Source organism: Gossypium hirsutum, chromosome A03 (assembly GCF_007990345.1).
Source record: "Gossypium hirsutum isolate 1008001.06 chromosome A03, Gossypium_hirsutum_v2.1, whole genome shotgun sequence".
NCBI lineage: Eukaryota > Viridiplantae > Streptophyta > Magnoliopsida > Malvales > Malvaceae > Gossypium > Gossypium hirsutum.
In genome coordinates, this window is record NC_053426.1 from 108,687,370 (window position 1) to 108,708,599 (window position 21,230).

Here is a 21,230-nt window from a genome sequence, read left to right on the forward strand (position 1 = left end):
ATATTAGGCTTTTATATATATTTAAATATTTATTATAAATTTATATTTTGTATATCTGTAACGATCCATTTTTTAATAGTGTCGGAAACGGTAGTTTCGAGGTCACAAATTCAATGAGTAAATCTTTAAATATTAAATAATAATATTTACAGACTTACTCAATTATAGCAATATATTTAAATTTGAATTGATTATTTTTTCTAAGGGAACAAATAGATAAGTTCAAATGGTTTTGCCCTTGAAGTCAAGTAGTTTTGAAAAATGAGGTTTTGGGACCTTTTTTCTTAAACTAAACTCATAAATATTATTATTAAATATTTACGAAGTTGTTATAAGGTGCATTGAAATTTGGTTAGGAAATTTCAATGCTTAGTTAGCTAATTAATCGAAAAGGACTAAATCGTAAAAGTTATAAAAAGCAATTGTAATTAGTTTAATTGTACTAAATGGTTAAGGAACCATGAATTAAGAGTTTTAAAAGGAAAATATACCTTGTTTATGATAATGGACTGTTAGTGGGATTGTTTTTAAGTATTTATATATAAAATTTTATTTAATTAAAATTTAATACATGTTTTACAATAAAACAAAAGTAAAATAAAATCATTTAATTATTTTTATCATCTTCTTCACTCCTCTTACCACCGAAATTGAAATGAAAGAAACACCATGGTTGAAGCTTTGTTGGGCCATTGATATTTCCTTGCTTGGTAAGCCATTTTTCATTGTTGCTTTTTTTTTCTTTTTCTTTTTATAATTTTGATGTTTTTGAGATCATTGTAACTTAATTTAGTTAACTCATGGACTACTTTGTGAAACTGCCAAATATTTTGAATTATACTAGGGATGAATTTGTGATATTTTTAAATTTTAATGATAGATTTATAAGCTTGGTTGTTAAATATGATTTATCTTGTAAAGTGATTTTAGTTAATTTCAATGTTTAAGGATTTATTTATGAAAACAGTAAAATTTCATGAAATTTTAGTGAAATTTTGATAAAAGTGGGCCGGGTAAGGGTGTTACGATATCTTTCAAAATAATAACATAAAAATGATATTTATTAAAAAAGTATTAAAAAATAAAATTACCTAAAATTTAATTTTTCTTATTTATGTTTGACATGTGGTGTAGTAAGAAATTACCATGTGACATTATTAGATTGGTTAACAATCCCACATCAGCACAAGCTAACGGTGTTAGGGTGAATGTACTAATCTGGTTGACAAAATACAAGTTCTAAGATCAACTATGTTGAAACAAATTTTAGGAGCCAATTAGATATGGTAGTTTCTTATTGGCTGGAAAAAAATTTAATTGATGTAATGGTTTGAGATAAAATGGGTAAAGGAAAGATAATTTAAATATTACTTATAAAAAAAGTTTAAATATCAATTTAAGAAAAAAATTATAATTTTAATACCAATTTATAAATTAAACTTAAACAGAATCAAATATCCCTAAGAATGCATGAACTAAATAAATCGAATAATAATCTAAAACTAACCGAATATGTAAGGCCATAAAAACTAAGTCATGAATAATAGCATTTCGAGACATGAATAATAATTTTCAAGATAACTAATGATTTTAGAATATTTAAATTTGACTTCATAAAAATTTATTAAGTTGTGTTATATATAATTATTATAAGATCTTACCGGAGCCTAACTCAAACCCCTTAAAATACAATTTGAAAACCCTCTTAAGGATGGGGCGATTCTCTCCCTCTTTCTCCATTTCTATTCATATAGTGTATTAACAAGTCGAAAAAAAAAGGTATGGACTACTTAAGTTTTGCAAAAGATGAATAAAGGATATGCAAACACTGAATTTCGTTCCCAGTAAAATCAAAATTTTGAAGTCACTTCATTTTTATTATATTTCAGTAGTTGAATTTCAAAATCCATAAAATTATATATTAATATAAACTTTTTTTTTTTTTGCTATTACGTTATTTGAGTTTGTTTATAAGTGTGGAGCTCCATTTTATTTCTTTTAAACATTTTGGTCCTTTTAATTTTAATTGGGTTTTTTTGGCCAATTAATTAATAATTCTAATTTTATTATCATATATATACATAAATGTAAAAAAGGAAAAAAGAAAATGTCAAGATTGGTAAAAATATAATTGGACTGAGAATTGGTCGGTACATCAACAGAGTAAGAAAAAAATCAATTGACCCCAAAATCTTATATGAATTAGACTTAAAACTGGTTACATTAATGGTTGAATTAACTTTTAATTTTTAATATTTTAAAATTTTTAAAAACTTACTTTAATTTGAAATTAACAAACCAAAAGTCAATGAAATAATTAATTTAATTATTGATCCAATTTCAAAAATATTCAAAAAGAAAGTATATTTAGAAAAAAAATCATTTTAAAAGATCGAGAAAGAATTAAGGGTAATTCTACCTATTATATTAAAAAAAACTATTAGTGACGGGGTTCACCATCCATCGATCCTCACTTGCCATTCCATGCCTTAAAAAGTAGAGAAAGGGAAAAAAATAAGATTGATGAATAATTTTAAATAGTTGTAGCTTTTTATAGGTTTTATAATAGTTAAAATTAGTAAGCTTAAATCTAAAAATAGCAAAACTAGGTAGGAGAAAATTTTTAATCATATTTAATAATCCCTAATTTTTAGGGATAATTTATTTACTAAATATAAAAATATGTCAACATGTGTATACACCATATAAAATATATATTAATAGTTAAAATATCATATCCAGTATTTTATAAAAGTATAGTTACGAAATGGGAGGTTTTCCCAAGAAAATATAACTTTTAAAATGCCATACGGAGCATAGAGTAGGGCGAGTGGGGGCCTTTTGGAGCAGATTTCAAGAGAACAGCTACCCGGCCAGGTGAGAAAAGTAAAGAACAAATAACAGAGCAGCAGCAGCAGCAGCAGCTATATTTGGTATGGGTTTATTTTTAGATTTTATATCCTTGGGGGAATATTTGCTTTCCAATCCTTGCTTTTAATTATTTTGTAAAAGTTGAATAATTTGTCTTTTAGTATATTATCATTTAAACTTTTGAATAAAAAGTCCAATAAAAAATAAAAAGATAAAACTTACACATATAGTAACACATAATTTAAACGAAATTAATTTTTATATAAAATGCGAATAATTAGTTAATGAATTTACTTTAGTTTAAGAAATATATACATAAAGGATAATTTGGACATTTCATGAGTAGATAAATATCTAATTTTTTTTTTAAAAATTGATTTTTGTTAGGAACAATAATAGTCACATGTTTAATCTCCACCATCGACATTCATTAATGGATAAAAAGGGAAATCGGAGATATTTATGTAGTAACCAATAGGAACCGTTGGATTTAAATTCCAAGTTTTAATCCTAGCCTTTGATTAAAATAAAAGAGAGGTTTAGTGCAGAAAAGTGAGGAATTTGTTCAAAAGTTAGCAGGATAGAAAGCCACCATTTTTTGTTTCATTTTTCTTCTTAATTTCCACCTTATTTCTCACCCATTTTGATTAATCCATCCATCAAAACTTCATCCACATGTCGGAGCTTAGTTTGAAGAAAAAGTGGAAGAAAAGGTTAGGGTTATGAGATGAATAATGATCAAGTAGACAGAAAATGGAGGGAAGGGTTAATTATCCATGCATGTTATCATTTTAGCTATAGAATATCATTTTTTTGTGTATGTGTGTATATATGTATATTATATTGAGTTCATTGTGAATATTTTGAAATATTGAATAGAAAGAAGAACGAGAAAGGAAAAAGGAAACAAGGGGAAAGTAAAGTTGGAAGCTTGAAGAAGGAATTTTAGAGACTTTTTGAGCTATTTTAAGTTGAAGTTTGGGTATGTAATCTATGATTTCCATTTTCTTAAAATAATATTGAATTTTTTTTGTGTTCAATTAATTGCTTGGGAAATATTTATAGAATGTTAATTTTATAGGTTACCATGGAAATGAATAATAGCTTAAGTTGTGTTTATGGAGTGATTTTTGAATAATATATTATGTTATGTGGTGTTTCAAAAGTATAAGGGTCTTAGAAATGTGATTGATCATGATAAGTTTGATTGAATATTATGTATGAATTATTTATGTTTGGATTAAGGTGTTAATTATATAAACCTTGAAAAAAATTATGGTTTTGAGAACATTGAATAAATGAATGAATTAATAAAGCTTAATATTAATGTTTTGATTCACTAGAAATTACTATGGATTCTCTTGTGTATCCAATGTGATACACTTTACTTGGGATCATCGACGATTCAGGTAAGGGATGTTGGTATAAGAAAACTCGGGTTAATTGTATATGCCAAATTATGTTATAAGTACATGATCCACTCTTTTGTCAATTCTAGGTTGAAAGATGTTAGCAGACTCTTGTAGGGCTGTAAATGGCGAAGTAATGAATCATGCATCGGTTGAAGCAGAAGATAGAGGTCCTGATCAGGCACAACAACAGGCCCCTACTAGCACTATTGGGTCAGGTCAAGAGGCTTTTTTCCAGTCTATGGCTAATATGATTAGGCAGTAATTGGGGCTATACCACAAGCACCTTCGGCTCCAGTAAGCTATAGGTCTCCTCTTGAGAAAATTCGCAAATATGGTGCAGAAGATTTCAAAGGGAAGGAAGACAATGGTCCCTCAGCAGCTGAGTATTGGTTAGAGAACGGGCAAAGGATTCTGCAGCAGCTACACTGCACACTTGAGGAAAAATTAGAGTGTGTTGTATCCTTACTTAAGAAGGAGGCCTACCAATGGTGGGATACTGTATCCCATATAGTTCAACCCTCATAGTTGACTTGGAAGTACTTTCTAGCGGAATTTTAAAAGAAATACATCAATGAGATCTATCTGGAGCAACGAAAGAGAGAATTTTTGTATCTTGAGCAGAATAACATGACTGTTGCAGAGTACAAGAGGGAATTTGTAAGATGTTAAGGAGTTTGTGTCTACAGAAGCTGATATATGTGCTCAGTTTGAGCCTGGTCTTAATTATGGGATTAGGGTATACCTAATAGCTCTAAAGATTCAAGAGTTCTCTACTTTAGTCAAGCGAGCTTTGAAAGTAGAACAGGTCATGAATGAATAGCAGAAAAAGAAAGAAGTCTGATGAAAAGAGGTCAGGGACAAACTAGCTCTATACCATTCTCACCTATGAAAAAGACTAGGGATTGTTATGATGTATGTTAGTAATGAAGAAGTTAAGCAGTGTTAGTTAAGTGTTAGTTAGTTTGTTGTTAACAGTTAGTAGTTGTAAAGATGGTTACCCTACTATATTAAATATGTAACTTGTTCTCTTAAATGCAATGCAAGTCATACTTTCTTCATTCTGAGTATCTTAACATGGTATCAAGAGCGCGGGTTCTCTTGGCATAAAATTTTTTTCCTCTTTCATTTCTCTTTTCTTTTGTGCTCATGGCAACGGATGGTGTTCCTACTGTTGACTCACCTCGACAGTCTACAAATGTTGGTGAAGCTGTTCATTCTCCTGGTTCTGGTACTATTGTTTCATGGAGTGTTCATTATTTTTCCAAGCATGATACTATCAAGCTCAACGAACATAATTTCCTCTTATGGAAACATCAGTTGTCGTTAATTCTTGAAGGTTACGGTTTTAAAGGGTTTGTGTTAGGTACGGTTCCTCCTCCTCCTTCTTTCATACCCGATGATGGTGGTCAACTTGTGGAAAATCTAGCATTTTTGGTCCATAACAAGCAAGATAAGTTCTTGGCTTACTAGCTTCTACCTATAGTCATGGACAACATTTAGTTTATCTGACTGCAGCTAAAACGAGTCTTGATATTTGGACAACTATTAGCAGACGTTTTGGTGCCAAGTCTAGTATTAAAATCTCGAGCATACGTCATATTCTATACTCGATCAAGAAATCCAGTCTTTCTGTCAAAGATTATCTGTCTAAGGTTAAAAGTCTCAGTGATAGTTTGACTGTTGCTGAAAGTCTTGTCACTGAACAATAGCAGGTGAGTATAATTTAGCTGGCCTTCCCATTGAGTTTGAGTCTATTTGCGTTCTTGCTTCTGCTACTCCCATGAATCTTGAATTAGTTACTGAGATGCTTTTGGATTGTGAAGCACGCCAAATAGCTATGTTGACTGATGTACCTTTGCAAGTTAACTTGGTTTCTCAACAAAGCAAACAGAACTCTATGAAAGCAGGTTCTGACACTAGTCGTGGTTCGCATCAAGGCCACAGGAATTCTGGTCGTAGATGGTCCCGTGGTCGTACTCATGGTTCTGGTCGAGGGTGGTCATGATCGAAACCACAGTGTTAATTGTGTGGTAAAATAGTACATATGGTACAAACTTGTTATCATAGGTTTGATGAAACTTTCTCTGGTCTTGGCTCGAATTCCTCACCATCAGTCAATTATCATAATTTAAATGAGAATCATTCATCTCACTGTTCAGTGTCTCAGTGTTGTGGAAATTTTTCACAGTCTTCTACGACTTCTTCATCAGTTGTTCGAGTACCGCAAGCTTCCTTGCCAACACAGCACTGGTATCCCGATTCGGGTGCAACTAATCATGTCACCCTAACAATGGCCACTCTTACTGATGTCTCTCCCTACACAGGTACAAGCCAAGTATCCATGGGGAATGGTGAGTCTGTTTCCATTGATAATGTAGGCTCTTCAAATATTTTGGCTGGTTCTCGATTGTTACATCTAAGGGATGTGTTGCATGTGCCTACAGTGTGTAAAAATTTGATATTTGTAGGGCAATTTGCAAAGGATAATAATGTTTATTTCGAGTTTCATCCTATTTTGTGTTTTGTGAAGGATATTCAGACAGGGAAGACTCTTCTGGTGGGCTACATGCACGATGGCTTATATCGGTTTGATTTTTCTCGAGCTGATTTGTATAGGTTTGGTTCTGGTCATAGATTGGATTCTCCACTGCTGTATAATGTTCAAGCTCATTCCTCCCTTGATCTTTAGCATAATAGACTTGGACACCCCTGTTTCAGTGTTCTTACTCGTGTCTTACGTTCTTGTAATATTTCATTCACAAATAGTAGTTTGCCTCTTAATTGTACACCTTGTAAAATAGGCAAATATCATAAGCTGCCTTTTACTGCTTCAAAAACAGTGTACTCGACTCCTTTTGAATTAGTAACATTGGATGTTTGGGGTTCATCTCATGTGTTGTCCAGTGGGTACTCATATTATGTCTCTTTTGTTGATTTATATAGCAGATTTACATGGTTGTATTTTCTAAAGACCAAGTCTAAGGTTCCTCGTTGCTTTTCTCATTTCTACAAGATGGTTCAAGTTCAATTTGGCCAGTTAATCAAAATGTTACAGATCGATGGGGAGAGAATTTCGTTCTCTCTCGACTAAACTTGCTCGGCTTGGTATTCAACACCGAGTCATGTGTCCCCACACTTCAGAATAAAATGGGGTTATTGAGCGACGACATCGTCATATAGTTGAAATAGGATTGACCCTGTTGGCTAAGGCGTCTATGCCTTTAGAATACTGGTCTAATGCTTTCTCCCATGCGGTTCATCTAATCAACAGGCTCCTCACTCCTGTTTTGCAACATTTTTCTCCTTATGAGAAACTGTACAAAGTTCAGCCTGACTATGCTCAGTTGAAGGTATTTGGCAGTGTTTGTTTTCCTCATCTCAGACCTTTTCAACAGCATAAGCTACAGTTTCGCTCCAGCAAATGTGTCTTTCTTGGTTTTGGGTCTCATAAGAAGGGATATAAGTGTCTTGCTGTTGATGGCATTGTGTTCATCTCTCGTCATGTCATATTTGATGAGCTAGAGTTTTCCTTTCAAACTGGTTTTTCTTCCCCACAAGTTTTGGTTCTGTCAAGTTCAGTCATCGACATTCTCGTGTGTTTGTGGTTATAGTGCCAAGCTTAGGTTCTGGTTTATCATGTTCCAGAACAGATGTTCCTGGTTTAGTTTCATCTTCTACTTCTCCTGTCTTGAGGTCTCCCTATTTAGTCTCCTCTCCTAGAGCTGTTTCTGCAAATGTCGCTATGCCTGCACCTAGTGTGCAATCACCTTCTTCTAATGTACCAGATGCTATCAGTGTGTAACCGTCTTCTCCTGCAAACTATTACCCTATGCAGACACGGTCAAAGAGTGGTATTTTCAAACCAAGAGTGTTTTCTTCTATCTTAGACGAGAATGAACCTTCCACTATAGCTTAGGCTTTTCAAAGTTTTGCTTGGACTGCTGCTGCAAAGGCTGAATATGGTGCTTTAATAGCAAATCGCATGTGGGATCTTGTGCCTCTACCTGCTGGTCGTCAGACGGTTGGCTGTAAGTGGATTTTAAAGATTAAGCGATATGCAGATGGCTCGATCGTTAGATACAAAGGTCGATAAGTCGTCAAAGGTTATCTCCAAGAGGTTGGAGTCGATTTTTATGAAACTTTCAGCCCTGTTGTCATGCCAACAACGGTTAGAATGGTTTTGGCTCTTGCTGTTTCTCAGGGCTGGTCCCTTCGGTAAGTGGACGTCAACAACGCCTTCCTGAATGGAGACTTGCATGAAGAGATATACTTGACGCAGCCACCTGGGTTTGAACAGCACAGTTGTGATGGGCAACAACTTGTTTACAGATTATGTAAAGCGCTTTATGGCCTTAAACAAGCCCCTCGAGTTTGGTTTCACGAGTTGAGGGAGTTTTTGTTAACCACTCGGTTTGTAGCTTCTAAAGCTAATAGCTCACTTTTCATTCGATGGATAGGCACTCAGCTCCTCTATGTGCTTGTATATGTTAATGATATCATAGTCACTGGTACTGACTCAGGTAGAATTGATGATTTTATCAAAGCTCTCGATGATAACTTCTCTTTGAAAAATTTGGGACAACTGAGCTATTTCCTTGGTATTGAGGTTACTCGCACTCCGCATGGTGTCTTCTTAAGTCAAAAGAAGTATATTCTCGACTTACTACAGCGTGCCTCTATGGAAAAGTCAAATTCCTCTCCCACTCCAATGATGACTTTATGCAAACTGTCTGCTCATACAGGGACTCCTGTTAAAGACGAGCATCTATTCAAAAGCATTATAGGTGCCTTGCAATATGTAGTCATAACAAGACCTGATATTGCTTTTTCAGTTAACAAGGCTTGTTAGTTTATGCATAGGCCTTTGGACACCAATTACAAAGCTGTAAAAAGGATTCTGAGATACCTGCGAGGAACGCTGGATTTTGGTTTACATTTCACTTGAACCTCAAAGTTACTTCTTGTGGGATATTCTGATGCAAGTTGGGCATCAGATACTGATGATCGCAGGTCAACTTCCGGTTTCTGTGTCTTCTTGGGAGAAAATCCGATCTCTTGGAGTAGTAGGAAACAGTCAGTCGTGTCACATTCCACAGCAGAAGCAGAATACAGAAGCTTGGCTCAGGTCACTGCTGAAATGGTATGGGTTAAGTCGTTACTATCTGAACTTGGTACTCTAGTTACTCACAAAGGATTGTTCTGGTGTGATAGCTCAGCTACAATTGCTATAGCTAACATCCCTGTGATGCATTCCAAGTTTAAACATATGGAGTTGGATTCGTTTTTTTGTCAGAGAAAGGGTTGCGGATGGTTCTTTTCAGATTGGTCATATATCTGGCCAAAATCAAATTGCAGATATATTGACTAAGCCTCTATCAGTTGGCTTATTTGAAAGATTCAGGAACAAGCTTCGAGTTATTTCCAAAGGAGAAGAGAGTGCACCAGAAGGAAGAGGTTGATAGGGGCATGTTATGATGTATGTTAGTAATGAAGAAGTTAAGCAGTGTTAGTTAAGTGTTAGTTAGTCTGTTGTTAACAATTAGTAGTTGTAAAGATGGTTACCCTACTGTATTAAATATGCAACTTGTTCTCTTGAATGCAATGCAAGTCATACTTTCTTCATTCTGAGTATCTTGACAGGGATTCTCGAGGTACGATATATTCTACACCAATTTGCACTTAGAGATATGATCAGAGACCAAGTTTGGGTTCGACAATTACGCCTCGACAGCAAGCAACATCTGTAGCTAGTAAAGGAGGATCGAGGGGAAGATCATTTCTCCCGGTCTGTAGAACTGTTTTAAATGTGACTCTAAGGATCACATCCTTAGAGATTGTCCTAAGAAACAGTTTCTGAATAAACTAGCAATGTAAATCAAAACTTAAATAATCAGACAATTTCAGCTTGTAAATTCATCCTTTTTAAGACTCAAATGATATTTTATATTTTTCATTTAGTTTCTTTCTAAATAAGTAATAATTATAAAATATTAATTTTGCTTCTATATTTAATTAAAGGGCACATAGAGTTTATCAAAACACATCATATGATAGTTTATATTATGTCAATGATGATATTGGCATTCATCAGATTAAAAATTTTAAATATATATATAAATGCTAAAAAATAGTTAAACATTTTAGAAAATTTCAAAAAGTAATATAAAATATTATTTAATAATAAAAACATATACTAATATAAATTTTTTTATTTTTCAATATTAAAAAAATAATTTGACTTTCATGAATTAGTTGGAACCAAAAAAAAAATGAACAAATAAAATAAAAAACTTTTAAGTTCCATCAACTACTCCAATATAGAGATATCCAATATCCATGGCTTGTAGCTGGTCGAGTCGTGGTTTGATTTCAAAAAAAAAAATTGATCTAAGCTTATTTTTGAGTTGGCTCAATTTATTAGCTCATTTTATTGTTCACATATCAATAATATATTTTTTATTAATATTGGTATATTTAAATTTAAATTTAAGTCGAATTAAACTAATTTAAAATATGAAAATCTTTATCTAGACCCAATGTAATCTAGGTTAGGGTTGAGCAAAGAAATTGAGAAATCGGTTCGAACCTATGTATTTGGCTTGATTCTAGCTTTGTAATGTTTGGTTCAGTTTCAGGTTGATTTTATCACCCAAACTGTACAATTCGGTTCGAGTTCAATTTTTCTACATGAAACTCGTTTATCCAAATCAAACCGAATGAAAAAATCTATATTTAAAGAAATAGTCCTAATAGAATAATAAATTGATCATTTCAATGTCTATATGGACTAATTCATTTAACTGAATTATTATTATTATTATTATTATTAAAAACTAGATATGATCATAGAAAAAGTTAAAGTTATAGAAATATCTCATAAAAAAGTTATGAAAGTGTAATTTTTTAAATATAATAATCATAATTATAATTTTAAAAAAGTAATTTATTAAAATTTATAACATTTTATTTATAAAATAAATAATTATACATAAGTTACCATTTTTATATATTTGATAATTATGAATTTAATCAATTATATTGGCATATTGTAACGACTCATTTATTTTAAGTATAGAATGACTCAATTATAACTAATTAAAGTTAGTAACCAATTAAAAGAAATGACACAACAAAACATTAGGTATAGGAATGATTTATGTATTAACTTTTCTTTTAATAACTTAAAATTATTTATAAACTTAATAGCTTAACTTAAAATGATTTTTAAATGATCTTATGGATAATTATAATATTAATTTAATTATTTATAAATATATTAATGAATCTAAAGCATGTGTTATAAATATTATAAAAAATAAAAAAATAAAAATTGGACTCAAAATAAAGTGACACTTTTTTTTGACAAGCTGAATTGAACCAAACTGCAATTTTCGATTTCAGATACTTCAATTTTTATTTCAAATTAATTCAATTTCAGTTTAAAAAATTAAAAACCGAATAAAATGATTCGGTTTAATTTTTGTTTTAAAAACTGAATCGAACCGATTACACTTCTGTCTAATAGAGTGAAAGTTTTATTTAACTCGTGTGGGGTTTAAAAGCGTGGGAGTGCTTGCATCATATGTGACGGAATGCTTGTGTAAGCAGCCACCAACAGTAGCATTGTGACACGAAGACAGCAAATCATAGTGGAAAAAGCTAATAAATTTGTCTCCAAAAGCCTAAAGGGGAGAACTGAGGGCCTAAAAGGATGTAAAAACATTGCTTCATACTGTCTCTTACCCCACCAAAGCCTTACACAGTGCTCTTTGGGCTCCACCCTCACCCTCCCACGTGACCATCTCAAACCCAAAAAGATTTACCACTCATTTTCTTTTCCTTCTCAAAGTGCACACATTTTCCATGCTATTGATCTCAACTGTCGACACATGAAAACTGTAGAAACAAAAAATATTATGAAAGTCATTGTACTTAAAAGTCAAATTACATTTTACTTTATTTTCTTAAAAATAGATAAATTAATCTTATACATAAAATAAAAGAATAAACAGGCCATTTTAATAAATATTTTATCTATTTTTATTGTTAAAAATTAATCTCTATACTCTAACATGTGTAATTATTTAATTATTTCATTAATTACGTTAATTTTTTAATAATAAAATTTTTTAAAAAAGTTATTTTTTTCTTTAATCTAACGTGTATATATATATTAATTTATCCATTTATACATAAAAAAATATTTATAATACTTTTACCTTAATAATAAATTTATTATTATTGAGTTGAATTAAATTTTATAATTAATAAAAACATTAAAATAACTTTTTTTCATTTAAAAATTCAATTTTACTCTACATGTCAAACACATTGTATTTTGAGGAAATAAGAGATGTTTTCCCAACATAATTTGTGGCTGTCCTCGGGGGATGTTCCGGTCCACGCACTATCCTCAGACAAGTCCACTTACTTGGAAATGTAATTGCAGACGATATTTTTCCATGTTTTTTTTTTCTGTTCTTTTGGATTCGGTGCTAAAATTAGCAAAATTCCAGAAATTATATACTACCCACAAATATATATATAGAATACTTGCTATAATAATATTCCATTTTCCCTACAAACACATATTAATGCCATGATTCTACATTTGGATTTAAGAAAAAGCTTTTTTTTTTCTTTTTGTATAAATGGAATTAATTAACCCTAAAGGATATATCTCAAAGGGGGGCATCTAATCTGGCAAGCTAATTTCATCCAGATCATCCAATGATAGAAACACTTCATCCAAGCACGACAGCTCTGTTCCATCATCTTCTTCTTCACTACAATTTCTTTCATATACTCGACAAACCACCCATTTGCTATAATCCTATAACATAGGTCAATAAAGCAATAATATTTAATAAAAAAATACAGCACTAAATATTTAATAATCACAATGCTTAATTACGAATCACTGAATGTTTAAAGTTATTTTTAAAATAAATCATAAAATTTTATATCTCGTCAAAAAATAAAATATATACACGTATATATCAAATTCATCTTATTTTATCTAAAAAAGTATCGCATATTATGATTTGATTGGTTGATATCGTGTTTTAAAGTGAAATAAAATGACATTAATGCAACATTTTTACTTAAAAAAACTTTAAGTACTAGGTGAGAAAAGTGATATAAATTTAGTCTATTACTTTGAATATCAAAATTTTAATCTATATTTTTTTTATAATTGAAGTTCAATTGATAACATTGTTACTTATCATTTTCAAAAAAAAAATGATTTTCCCCATGTGAATATTAGTCACGCAAGCAAATTTTTTGGTTTAAAAAATGCCACATAATTCAAATTAAAAGATGTATTTTAGCAACGTTATCAATCAAACTTTAATTATTAAATAAAAAGAATAGAGGGAGTAGAAGATCCATGAGAAAAATTAAACCAACGAATGAGTGCAGGGTTCTAACAATTTTGGAATGTCCTCCTCTACGTTTGGATGATCGACTACTGGAGCTGGAATCAGAATCGGAGAGACGATATTCTTGCATTATCCAATTGGTTTTGATACCGGCGGGACCCGATTCCCCAATGTAGAAAACGAAGTATTTTTTCATCCCAACTTTCTTGCTGCTATTGCTATTAACCACAGGCTCATCTATTCCCATTGGCTTCCAGTACCCTTTGCTGGTGTTCCTGTTTTGCGTCCTCCTGCTGTAGTAGTACCACTGGTTCCCCTCTCCCAATGCTTTACCTACGTTTCATTTCCACCATATCTGTTAAAGGAACAAAAGGAAGGTAATATATATATTTATATTGAGAGAGAGAGAGAGAGAGAGAGAGAGAGATAATACCATCAAGTTCCCAGGGATCATATGGATAGAGGTCAAGATCAGGGATGACATCAGGGTGGCAAGGCAAGAGGGCGGCCTTACGTAGAAGGAAATGAGCCACTAGCTCTTCATCTGTTGGATAGAATCTGAACCCCGGTGGAATATTAACATTGCGATTATCTCCCATATCTATACAAACAACACGAATAAGATGAAGGGAAGAATAGTGAAGAAGGATTTGTAGTGGGGTGATATTTATAGTGTGGGTGAGGATTAACTATTAAAGAGAGAGAGAGGGGGGGGGGGAGGAATGCAGATTAAAACAAATGAAAGAGAAGAAGAGAGAAAGTGACGTGAAAAGGAAGGTGGGCTTCATCATAAATCACGAATGAGCAAGTTTATGATTTATTTAGGTGCTTTCTCTCTCTCTCTCTCTCTCTCTCTCTCTCTCTCTCTCTCTCTCTCTCTCTCTCTCTCACAACTCTTAAGCTTTCTCCCATGGCGGCGGCTAACGGAACGCTGTGTATACTTCCAAGTAACGATATCTGCTATGTTAGCTATAAGATAGGCATCCAAATGGAACCGAATCAAACATATTTTATTTCATACGTGGCAGATTTTGCCTCTAAACATATACAACTCACACGCCAGACATACGCACACATGTTATATTACTGCACATAGAATAAATTTATACATCAATTTCGTGTTTTTCGTATTGATTTGTAACGATGGGAGAAGAGATGAATGGTATAGACAAATTTAGGAAATGGGTTGGGGGCATCATCATACTTCATGCTTATATCACGCATCTGCTATCATACACGTGGCATACATGAAAATGGGTTTGGTCGTGGACCATAAATAAAAACATTAATGGACCCACAACTTGGTTTAGGAGTGTGGCTATGTACCAATAATAATAATTAACATAATTATTCATACAAGTAAATGACTCCTTTGGCATGCCTTTATTTTATTCTTCTTCTTATGCATCTCTCCGACAACCCAAGAAAACAGCAATCAATTGTTTAAGAACACAAAAATAAATGATTAAAATTTTAAAAAAAGAGAGCTCTAAATGTAAACAGCAATCAACCAATTCCTTAGGAAGGGAGTGAGTTGAACTGATATTGTATGGGGTCAGAAATACATAGTCCCCACATTTATTTTTTTTTACATAAATTAATAATTAACCAATTATTAAATCTTAGAAAATAAAACAAGCTGAAGAAATGAGGTGAAAAATGGTGCTACCTTTGCTTATATATTACTTTTCCCAATTCCATGTGAAAACTTTAAGACAAGTACTTATTATTATGCATCCATCACCCCCACTTGAGGAAGAGCAAAAAGAGTTGGGTTTTTGCACCAAATTAACACTCATTTTTTTCTAACTCATTCTGACTAAGATAGTTGACTAAACAAAAACCAATACAAATATTGACCTAAAGTCTAAAGTGAATGTTTGCTTTTTAATTACCATTCCACCCGTTGAACTGCTTTCTTTAGTCAAGTTCTATGTTTTATGGCAAAATTTCTTTTAGATTTTTTTTTTCCACTAAAATGATCATAAAATGTCTAAATGTAATGTATAATTTTATATTTAATAATGAGGTGAAGTAGTGACCAAATGAGAAAATTTTTTAAGGGTACAAATAATATATTATATTAATATCTTTAAAAGTAAAAATAAAGTTAATAAATATCATAATGAATAAAATTAAGTTTGAAAAAAAAATTAAAAATTATTTAAATTTTACTCTTCACCAAAATCGTCAATTATTTAATCTACATTAAAAGTTTCCGCAATTTCTTTCTCAATTTAGACAACTAAAGAATTTTTCAAAACATCATCTTCCATCTTAGTACAAAGTTTAGTCTTCACAGTTTTCATAGCTGAAAAAACATGTTCTATAAATGCAATTGAAACTGAAAGAGTCAATATAAGATGAATCAACTTATCAACAAGTGGATAGCTAATTGACTTCTCACTCTCAACTAATTTTTTACAAAGATCAAAAAGTGTTAATATTTTTCTCAATTCAGTATATGGACAAGCATCGAGCTCATAATGTTTCAACTCATACGAAAGACGCTCTTTCTCTTGTTGAGAAAAATCTGTTGAATAGAACTTGTTTACGAGAGCACAAATTTTCTCAATGCCAAAGAACTTGAAGAATTCTTTAGGATCTAAAGCTACAGTTTCATTAAATCTATTGTTCAATTCTAGCAACTAAGTATCTATCATAGCAAAATATATATCCACTCGATGATGGTGCTCCACCATAACATCTTCCTTCTTGCTACGGCTATGACCTACGATGTTTCGAGCATTCGTATCTGGAACATCCAACTCCCAAGTTTTATGAAAAGATATCACATTGTTCAACAGTTCATCCTATCCATTTTCTCTCAACTTTTGAATTAAATATTTTGTTGTTGAGACTAGACTCATGACATTTAATATATCTTGAGAATGACGTTGTAAAGCTTAACAAAGTGTATCAGTAATCCCCATAACTTCTTTCATCACATGCAAAATAAAAATAACCTCGAAAGATCTCAATCTGTTATATGCACTATGAACATCTCATGAAGCAGTATTTTTAAGGTTTTCAAGAACTATGCTAGTTGCATTATACATCGTCAATAAACTAGTAACTAAGTTCAAGTGAAACTCCATCAAGTCTCACCAGGACATTGTAAAGTGCCAATTTGATTCATACATATTCCAGTTTTTAACTCATTTATGGAAACCATACAAGCAATTTCATTTGCTTGGGCTTTCTGAAATTCATCATGATGTTTGGAAGAAGTAGAAGCCATATTAATAATATCAGACAATTCTTTAAAGAATTGATGCACTTTAGCCACTTTTTTAGTTACTACAACCAATGCTAACTAAAGACGATAAGCAAAACAATGACCATAATAAGCATATTGACACTCATTCAGAATCAAAGTTTGCAAACCATTCAATTCCCCACGCATCTTGCTTGCTCCATCATATTCTTGACTTTGGAGATTTTGTATGTCAAAACCACGCTACAACAGAACATTAAAAATCTCATTTTTCAAAGTTAATGCTATAATATCTTTAACAGGGACAACGTCAAAAAATAGCTTTTTTATCAATCCTTCCTAGCTAGTTAACAAATCTTGAAACAATTTCCATTTGCTTCCTTTTTGACTCATCTCTTGCTTCTGTAGAAGCCCAAATTTGCTGGCCTAGTAAAAATAATAACCCAATCACAAATGGGCCCAAAAATTAAAAACCTAGCCCAAACAACATTAACATTTTCGGCAGAAAGTTGCCTCCCCCAAACCCTAGCGCCGCATGCCTCGCGTGGTCTCCTCGTCTGCCACGCCTCCAACGCACGGCCACGCCTCCAAACCACTGTCGGCCACGGCCACCTGCAAGAAGCCAAGTAGAAATAAACAAATAGAAAATAAACAATTGTAATCGGTTATAAAAATTGAAAATCTCACCATTGCTTGAGGGGGGATTTTCTTTGAAAAAGATAACAGAGATTAGAAATAAAAAAGAAAACAAAAGGTTACTGTTTTATTCTTCTTTTTTTCTTCGATTCATTCATTTATTTTATTTATTACCATTATTTTTTTTATTTTTTTAAATATGTTCTAAAAAACTTTTAATAAAAGAAATCAAAAGCAAAATAAGGAGAAGAGAAATTCACCGGAGTTGGCCGTGACCACGCCGCCGGTGGGGTTTCTCCTTCATCGTCGACCACCAGTCTTTGTGGCTGTGGCGGTGGCGCTCCAAGTGCTAAGAAACCCAAGGGTTGGGTGCTTGAAAGAAAAGGGGAAAAGGTTTTTGAAACTAAGAAAGGGACAGAGGCTAGAAGGAAAAGTTTGCTCAAATGCATCAAGTGAAACGACGCCTGTTTGATGGGGGAGATCTGTGCATGCTTTGCCCTAATGGGTAATTTATGCATTTAGTCCCTCCATCTCGCGTTGAAGTGTAATCCAACCTTTTATTCCTTTTAGACTTGGGCTGCGAATTTTGTTTCTGCTTCAATCAGGTCCTTTGACCATGTGTGCCCCTTTGCATTGAAACGCTGCGCACAAGGGGCTTGGGATATTTCTTCCTTCGCTCCCTGATATTTTAGCACGTTGCAAATCAGTCCCTCGTTCTATCTTTTAATTTTTTTATATCCCCTTTATTTTATTTCTGGTTTCAATCATGCCCATTACCTTTTAACCCCAATTTTTGTACATTTTTAAACTGTTTCTTTTATTATTTAAGATTTTCTTTTATATGTTATTTATTTTAGACTGTTTTAGATTAACTAATATTTATCTCAAGCTTTTTATATGTTATTTATCTTAAATACATGTGTTTGCATTATCTATTTTGAATTTATATGTACTATGTAGTTTAGATTGTTTCCTATACTATTTATTTTGAAATTCTTTATATTATTTATATCAAAACTGTTTATTTTTGTTTCGAGTTTCTATACATTGAGTATTTTATACATTGGAACGCATTATATATACTAATTATTTTAAAATCATTTGGTACTTTTTCAGCTATGATATACGTCTTATGTTTATTTATTATCCATTTTAAAATTTTTCCTATCTTACATTTCTATATGTACATACATATTACTTTTAAAATTTTTATACATAGTATTTTAAAATCGTTTTGTATAAACTTTTTTATTTTTTATTTTATTTGTTCAAAATTCATTTATTATCTCTTCAAAATTATCCTACATTTATTTGTTTTAATTTATTTTATACTACTCATTTCGAAGTCATTACGTATGTTATTTAATTTATTTGTCTTTGTTTATTAATACTAATTTTTAAATAATGTATGTCGAGTGGTTATTTTCATTGTGTGTACCATAATTAGTTTACCCGTACCTTCATATTATTGTCATATATTTGTATAATTTTATCCATGTATCATTATTCCATGCTTATTATTATATTGTTATTTCATGTCATCATTTTGTAAATTAAACCCCAACATAATTGTCTAATGTGGATTGCTTTATTTTATTCTAAGTAAGATAAATGTTTACCTTCAAATAAATTACCCGCTATTATTCGAAAGGGAATTTTTCTAAATAAGGCAATATTTCGCGTTTGGAAAATCGAGAAAACGTGCCCTAACGTGCTGGGTTTCGATTTCTCGTTCGACTAAATAGCCAAATATCCTCTTAAAGCTTCAAAGTATGGTTTCATTAAACTATAAGGTGATCTTGGTTTCGATGGTTTAGAGTATCGTGTCCTAACGTGCTGGATGTGATATTCCTTTGGAACAAGAGAATCTTATATTTCAATTCACGTTATCAGAGTTTCTTTTAAGGATCGTATTTTTAAAACTCTTCGAAGTTTTCAATTTTCGACACTAAGACACTAATTAATCAACTAGGTACCAATTTTGGGCGCATCGAGGGTGCTAATCCTTCCTCGTGCGTAACCGACTCCCGAACCCATTTTTCTGAATTTCGTAGACAAAAATCGTTGTTTTAATAAAATCTAAATCGTTTATTAAAAACAACCGTTTTACGAGGTGACCCGATCACACCTCATCAAAAAAGATTGGTGGCGACTCCCATTTTCGTTTTATTTTCAAAATCCAAGTCGACCCCGTTTCCATCCAAAAAATGGTGTCAACAGCTTGGCGGCTCCGCTGGGGACAATAAGAGAGTCAAGCCATGTGTTGATTATTTCTTGTCTTTTTGTCGAAAGTTGAAAATTCGATTTAAATTTACGATCCTCTCATTGCATCTCTTTTGTTTTGAGTTATATCTTTTTATCGTGTTCTGTATTTTATTTTATACCTCTGCACATTGCATTGCATGACCGCTGGTCATACCCTTTTAAGTGGGAGTGAGAAACTACGCCTTCGTGAGGTTTTCACCTCCGCATGGGATAGTGAATCGCTTCCGGGATACATCCGTACCTATGTCTTCGTGAGATTTTCATCTCCGCATGGCCATCGGGAAATGTATTCCCCTGAACTGAACTCGGTCCATATGAGCCTATAATGGGTAAGGATCGAGGAATCTGCTGGTTCAGATACCCTTACTTTAGAACCAAACCACATATAGCGAGCCGTAGGAACCCACCGAGATAGAGCTATTCCAAACCCTAGTGCTTACCGAATAGATGCTTTATTTATTATTGTTTACTTTAAATCCTAGCTCTGATTTGCTTTGTCTGTGATTGCATGGCATTTTCATTTCAAAAGAGATGTCGATTCACGTTCAGTATAGATAGAAAGCTTATCATGGAAAATAGGTTTCTTGATAAAGTAGAAGACAATGCAGCTGTACGAGTGTGGGCTGAGACGATGTGGAGAGAGAAAGGCGATAGTCTTGCAGAAGGGTACGTATCAGAGTTATGGGACTTCATCCGTATCAGCATAATCCAAAATGATCTTCGAGAAATAAAGGAAATATAGGATCAATGGGACGATGGGACCAAGCAGATGTTCTACTGTGACTATGGGGACTTGCCTTACCTACTTGGTGTCAAAGTGGACAAGCATTTATTCCGAGCCCTAGCCCAGTTTTGGAATCCTGCTTACAGTTGTTTCACTTTTGAAAAAGTGGACTTGGTGCCCACCGTGGAAGAATATACGACCTTGCTTCGATGTCCAAAGATTCAAATTGACAAGGCCTATTCTAGAGCTGCTAGTATCCCGACATTATTAAAAAAATTGATGAGCATTACAGGGATGAGCGAACAGTGGGTCGCTGCCCGAATCCAACAGAAAGGAGACAGTAAATGCGTTCCTTGGAAAAGCTTGCGAGATTTAGTATTAGTACACCCTGATGTGAAGAAAAGAGTGGATGTCTTCGCTCTAGGTATCTATGGATTGGTAATTTTCCCTAGAGCTTTAGGGCATATAGATAAGGCCGTCTCTGATTTGTTCGATCGGCTTAGTAAAGGAGTCACGCCCATCCCGGCAATCTTAGCAGAAACCTTCAGATCTCTAAGCGCATGTCGAAGAGCAGGGGAGGGAAGGTTCATCGGATGCGCACAGCTACTATTGGTGTGGTTCCATAGTCACTTTTGGAAGGTGGAAAATGTCTCCTATCGAGTCTTCTCAGAAGACTATTCCCCATTGAAGGAACAAGTTGCTACACCAAGACGAGATGACAT

General features: G+C 32.8%; 2 protein-coding genes and 2 long non-coding RNA genes across 5 annotated transcripts; 1 reads left to right on the forward strand and 3 right to left on the reverse strand.

Moving 5' to 3' along the window:
* The first annotated feature begins 3,399 nt into the window (after positions 1-3,399).
* On the forward strand, positions 3,400-7,170 carry LOC121221128 (uncharacterized). Of its 2 annotated transcripts, none has more exons than XR_005918512.1 (3): positions 3,400-3,853; positions 4,370-6,634; positions 6,814-7,170. It is a non-coding gene; the product is annotated as an uncharacterized lncRNA (long non-coding RNA). The 2 variants fall into 2 exon arrangements; XR_005918513.1 differs by having other exon boundaries at positions 6,823-7,170.
* Positions 7,171-7,300: 130 nt separating this feature from the next.
* On the reverse strand, positions 7,301-10,200 carry LOC121221130 (uncharacterized). Its single transcript, XR_005918516.1, has 2 exons — positions 9,190-10,200; positions 7,301-9,031 (listed from the first exon to the last, which is right to left on the reverse strand). It is a non-coding gene; the product is annotated as an uncharacterized lncRNA (long non-coding RNA).
* A 2,626-nt stretch (positions 10,201-12,826) lies between these two features.
* On the reverse strand, positions 12,827-14,501 carry LOC121221133 (NAC domain-containing protein 104). The gene is made up of 3 exons (XM_041101668.1): positions 14,100-14,501; positions 13,716-13,999; positions 12,827-13,116 (listed from the first exon to the last, which is right to left on the reverse strand). The coding sequence occupies exons 1-3, from the start codon at positions 14,263-14,265 to the stop codon at positions 12,979-12,981; spliced, it is 588 nt and encodes a 195-aa protein (XP_040957602.1). The 5' UTR covers positions 14,266-14,501; the 3' UTR covers positions 12,827-12,978.
* Positions 14,502-17,132: 2,631 nt separating this feature from the next.
* LOC121221134 (uncharacterized) lies at positions 17,133-18,046 on the reverse strand. Its single transcript, XM_041101670.1, has 2 exons — positions 17,780-18,046; positions 17,133-17,495 (listed from the first exon to the last, which is right to left on the reverse strand). Exons 1-2 carry the CDS (start codon positions 18,035-18,037, stop codon positions 17,409-17,411), a joined length of 345 nt encoding a protein of 114 aa, XP_040957604.1. The 5' UTR covers positions 18,038-18,046; the 3' UTR covers positions 17,133-17,408.
* Between the last annotated feature and the right edge of the window lie 3,184 nt (positions 18,047-21,230).

What these genes read in the sequence shown, in the direction of transcription:
- LOC121221134 (XM_041101670.1), bottom strand. Translation starts at nt 18,037, where the DNA reads ATGCATAAATTACCCATTAGGGCAAAGCATGCACAGATCTCCCCCATC. An exon ending in CGTGGTCACGGCCAACTCCG is followed by an intron (nt 17,496 to 17,779) that starts GTGAATTTCTCT and finishes GGCTTCTTGCAG; the next exon opens with GTGGCCGTGGCCGACAGTGG.
- LOC121221133 (XM_041101668.1), bottom strand. Translation starts at nt 14,265, where the DNA reads ATGGGAGATAATCGCAATGTTAATATTCCACCGGGGTTCAGATTCTAT. An exon ending in TGATCCCTGGGAACTTGATG is followed by an intron (nt 14,000 to 14,099) that starts GTATTATCTCTC and finishes AATGAAACGTAG; the next exon opens with GTAAAGCATTGGGAGAGGGG. An exon ending in GAGGAGGACATTCCAAAATT is followed by an intron (nt 13,117 to 13,715) that starts GTTAGAACCCTG and finishes CCTATGTTATAG; the next exon opens with GATTATAGCAAATGGGTGGT.